The sequence below is a fragment of the Podarcis bocagei genome, assembly GCF_964188305.1.
Source record: "Podarcis bocagei genome assembly, chromosome: 3".
In the NCBI taxonomy this organism is placed as follows: Eukaryota; Metazoa; Chordata; class Lepidosauria; order Squamata; family Lacertidae; genus Podarcis; species Podarcis bocagei.
The window spans coordinates 2,753,072-2,757,950 of NC_138127.1; the positions used below are offsets into that span (position 1 = coordinate 2,753,072).

Consider the following 4,879-nt stretch of genomic DNA (forward strand, 5'->3'; position numbering starts at 1 on the left):
CGTAGTGATGCTGGCCACATGACCCGGAAGCTGTCTGGGACAAACCCTGGCTCCCTTGGCCATTAAAGCGAGATGAGCGCCGCAACCCCAGAGTCGTTCGCGACGGAACTTAACTGTCAGGGGTCCTTTACCTTTACCTTTTTAGCCCTACAAAATAAATTCCTAACACTGATTTATTCTTCATGAAGCACCAGTCACTTTTAAAATATATATACTATTTTGTTAAAGTCCGCAACTGGACTTAACGGTCAGGGGTCCCTTTACCTTTACCTTTAAGGAAAAATGGGACATTCTGGGATCAAATCAGAAACTGGGATGGCTTCTTTAAACCAGGAAATAGGAGCACTGGAAGGGTCTGTAATAGGAGTTTGTTGTTGCCGTGTCCTTGTCAGCCAAATTACCACTTTAAATCCAATCCAGTCAAATAAAATTGAAACCTAGGTGTGGATCCTGCAGCCCTGTTTTCTATATTTCCTTTCCCACTGCCAGTTATTCCACAGGACACTGTTAAATGTAGATAAGAAGGCTCGATTGGCTTTGCCAGAAGATGATAATCTCTCCCCCTCAACCACCACCACTTTTCTTTCTCACTATGGCCTGTTAGCTTAAATGGGTTTTAGCCAAAGGTTGATAATTATCATAGAGAGGAAAGTAACACCGCCAGGAGTTCATTTTCCATTTTGGCACTTGCCTTCCTTTGAATCCTCCCCACACCTTGGCCCCCTCCCCGTTTCCCATTTTGTCACTTCTTACGCCACCCCTCCCTCTATCATAAAAGGGTCTCCGCAGACAGGGGAGGCCCTGCTTGCAGCTTTGACAGGAAGTCATTCCTGCTTTTCCCCTTGCCACAAATCGGGCCAGGCTTTGGTGAGCATGGAAGGGAGCGTGGAGTCAGAGAACTCCTCCTACATCTCCTCATGGGACTGGAAGACTGGGCCTCTGGAGCTCAGCCAGAGCTCCTCTCCCCAGAGCATCTCTCCATCCCCTTCCTTCGAATCCTATGCATCCTCGCCTTGTCCCCTTGTGATGGAGATGCCCTGTCCCAGCAGCAGCAGCGACAGCAGCAACAGGAGCTATAACCTGATGGACTTTCCTCCTGTCTATCTCCCAGGCCCTGGCCAGGGCAAAGCCCTCTCCAAGGGCTCCAAAGTCAGGATGTCCGTTCAGCGCCGGAGAAAGGCCAGCGAAAGGGAGAAGCTGAGGATGAGGACCTTGGCCGAAGCGCTGCACACTCTTCGCAACTACCTGCCTCCCGTCTACAGCCAAAGGGGTCAGCCTCTGACCAAGATACAGACGCTGAAATACACCATCAAGTACATCAGCGAGCTCACAGACCTGCTGAACAGCGTCAAGCAAGTATAGAGAGGCCTGGGAGACTCTGGGAAGGTTTCCTCACTGAGAAAGCGGGAGTCCTTTCTTTCTTTAAGGAGTAACTTTCCACCGGGCAAGCGTGGACCTGTTCAGAAGCTGCTCTGCAAACAAGCTGATCTAAAGGGAGCTGCCCACAGTTGCGTGTTTGTATCGGACGCGCCAAAGGAGGACCAGATCTCAGTCAGGAACAATGGTGACAGTTGTGGTTTTGAAAGGATCACGATTCCACTGACCATTTTTTTCCCAATTAATTATAGCTAACCAAATTTCTTCTGCTTAGGTATGCTTTTGAGTTGGTGATCTGTGGACTTCTTTCATATTTTTTTTTCTTTTTAAACCCTGTATGTTTGCTATCATGTCTCTTTGCAGTTTGTAGGCACTTTATATTAGCAGCAGGATAAATATGTGTATGATTATTTGGAGAAATGCTTCTTCGCTTATTTTCTACAGTAGCTTTGGTGGAGGAAAGGAAACAACAACTTTGAAATAAAAAGCTGCTTCCATATGGGTTTATTATATCCCTGAAAATGATTAGAGTTGGAATTCTAACCCGAGATTGTTTTTAGTTTTTACTATTTAGAAAATATTTTTCCCCTGCTGTCAAATATTCCCAGGATGGTTATATTTCCAACACAGAGTACATTGCTATGGTTCATTTCAATCTAAAAGCATCTGCGCTTCTGCAAATGTAGAACTGCTGTCTATTGGACAGAGCTCAAAGCAAATGTATGGCAACCAGGAACAAAGGAAAGATGATTAGTCTATTGCATGGGTAGGCAAACTAAGGCCCGGGGGCCGGATCTCGCCCAATCGCCTTATAAATCCAGTCCGGGAATCAGCATGTCGTTACATGAGTAGAATGTGTCCTTTTATTTAAAATGCATCTCTGGGTTATTTGTGGAGCCTACCTGGTGTTTTTACATGAGTAGAATGTGTGCTTTTATTTAAAATGCATCTCTGAGTTATTTGTGGGGCATAGGAATTCGTTATTCCCCTCCAAAAAATATAGTCCGGCCCCCCACAAGGTCTGAGAGACAGTGGATCGGCCCCCTGCTAAAAAAGTTTGCTGACCCCTGGTCTATTGGTAACTAAACGAAAATAACTGATGCAGGAGGCATGTGTCCTCAGGGCGCATAAAGTAAGCTTAGTTCCAAGCAATGTACAAATTTCCTGGCAAGCGGTTCATGTGCTTTACAGTTGAGATGTGTGAGCTGTTTAAACAGGACAGGGCCCCTGTCTCAAAAGGGCTCCTGTGCAGACAGCATTGCGCAATCCATGTCTAGACCATCACATGTGGGGTGTGTGTATGTGTATGTGTATGTGTGTGTGTGAATGTACATGTGTCCCCAGTGTGTGTTTATGCAGTGATATACATGCACACTCAGCAGCTGTCTCATGTGATTACCTGCACACTGCTTCCATGTGATTCCTGCATTTAGGCTGCAATCCTGCACACACTTGCCTGGATTCACAAGGTTGCCATATTTCAAAAGGTTGTTGAGCTTTTCTGGTGCAAAGTTCTTGCAAAATCCACACACCCCCCAATGAATTTTTTAAAAGCTATTTTTTAGGAAATCATTACTTATGATTTGGGTTGCCACATACCCAGGTTTCCCCAGGCATTTTTACTGATTTTTGGAAATTCCACCTGGACGCTACTTCCGACGGAAAAATACCAGATATGTCCAGGAATTTTCCAACGTATGGCAGCCCTAGCCTGGAAGCCGGTCCCATTGAATTCAATGGGGTTGGCTTCTGAGTAGACTGGGCTGAGGTTAAAAGTCCATTGCTGAGTAGCAACTGCATTGCATTTGAAGGAGACCCCACATACCTGAGTGACCAGAAAGCCTTTAGTATTACAGAATAAGGATTTTAACTGCTGAGTGATAAAATGTAACAGGTTTGATCCCCGTCTGGGACAACTGCACATTCCTGAATAGCAGAGGGTTGGACTAGATGATCCCTAGGACCCTTTCCAATTCTACAATTCTCTGATCCCTTGGTGATCTGCTTGCTCCATTATTAGCCTGTTGGACCAGTGATCTGCTCTTTGCAGAATCTGCAGCTGGGAAATAATGCCTTTTTGGGACCAACTTTGGGGCAAGCTTTGTGTTCTCCTGAATTCTTGGATCAAGCAAGATGTTACACAAAGCAGGGCAACTAAATCTGCCTGTGTCTTTTTAAAAGTTGCTTCCTTCCTTTCTTGTTTTTTCTCCTCCTTCCCCCATCCTGTTTTGTGTAACACCTTGCCTGAAGAAACAGTCTGGGAAACTCGGAACCTTATCGCACTTTTGTGGTGGAATCTACAGACATAAAAACCGTTCTGAAAATGTTTTTTTTTTTTTTAACTTAAAAAAGCGTTTTTAAAAATACACTGAATTTTCCATAAGACTCACCATCACTATCTAGTGTATCATACTTAAAACACACTTGAAATGTTTTATTTGCAGCATTATAGCTGAGTCCTGTGACATTTCCATGAGGGTATTGCCCAGCTGTGAGTTTAGACTTCCCAACTCCTTAGGGGTTAGTACAGCTACATTTGGTTTTATATAATCTTCTCTGGCTGCAATCCAGATTGTTTAGATGCCTGCCACTGTTGTGCTTTCCACTGACATCAAGGAGCTAGGGATCTCAGGACTGCATCCATAACAATCTTGTGATTGCTACCCAGAGTCCAGCTCAGGAAGGCAGGAGCCCAGTGCAGAGGTTCTCCAAAGTGCATGGCTTCCCTTTCCTTGCATGGGTTCCAATATAACAAAGGTGAAGTGTCCCATCTTCCTCGGTGCTCTGTATTGTGATGGCTAGCATATGAGACACAGCTCTGTCACACAGTCAGTCATTCCACAGGCCCAACCACAGAATCAGAATCAGAAGAATGTTTATTTTCATCAGCCACTAGCCATAGCAATAAAATAAAACACAACGTACAGTGGTACCTCGGGTTACATACGCTTCAGGTTACATACGCTTCAGGTTACAGACTCCACTAACCCAGAAATAGTACCTCGGGTTAAGAACTTTGCTTCAGGATGAGAACAGAAATCGTGCTCTGGCGGCAGCGGGAGGGCCCATTAGCTAAAGTGGTGCTTCAAGTTAAGAACAGTTTCAGGTTAAGAATGGACCTCCGGAACGAATTAAGTACTTAACCTGAGGTACCACTGTACTGAAGATAGAGGCAAAAAAATTAACTATACAAAATACATTTTGGAGGTTTACATCAATAATCAAATAATAGATCTTATTCTAATTGCCCCTGCTAATTTTTTTGCAGTTTTGGCTGTCACCTGATTATCTTGATCTGCTAGAATAAAGGACACAGTAGCAAATGGTTGAGCGACCTGGTCTGGATAGTAGCAGAGGGGTAATAACCTCACTCCTCAAATCGTTATAAAGAGAGCAAGCCAAAAACACACAAGCTACTGATTCAATACTTCCATCTCCACAAGGACATAAGCATTTTTCCAACAGGATTTTTTGAAATCGACCCTGAAATACAACCAAAGAC

General features: G+C 44.4%; 1 protein-coding gene across 1 annotated transcript; it reads left to right on the plus strand.

The window, feature by feature from the left end:
* The first annotated feature begins 291 nt into the window (after positions 1–291).
* On the plus strand, positions 292–1,776 carry MSGN1 (mesogenin 1). The gene has a single exon (XM_081188164.1). The coding sequence runs from the start codon at positions 610–612 to the stop codon at positions 1,360–1,362; it is 753 nt and encodes a 250-aa protein (XP_081044290.1). The 5' UTR covers positions 292–609; the 3' UTR covers positions 1,363–1,776.
* The last annotated feature ends 3,103 nt before the right edge of the window (positions 1,777–4,879 follow it).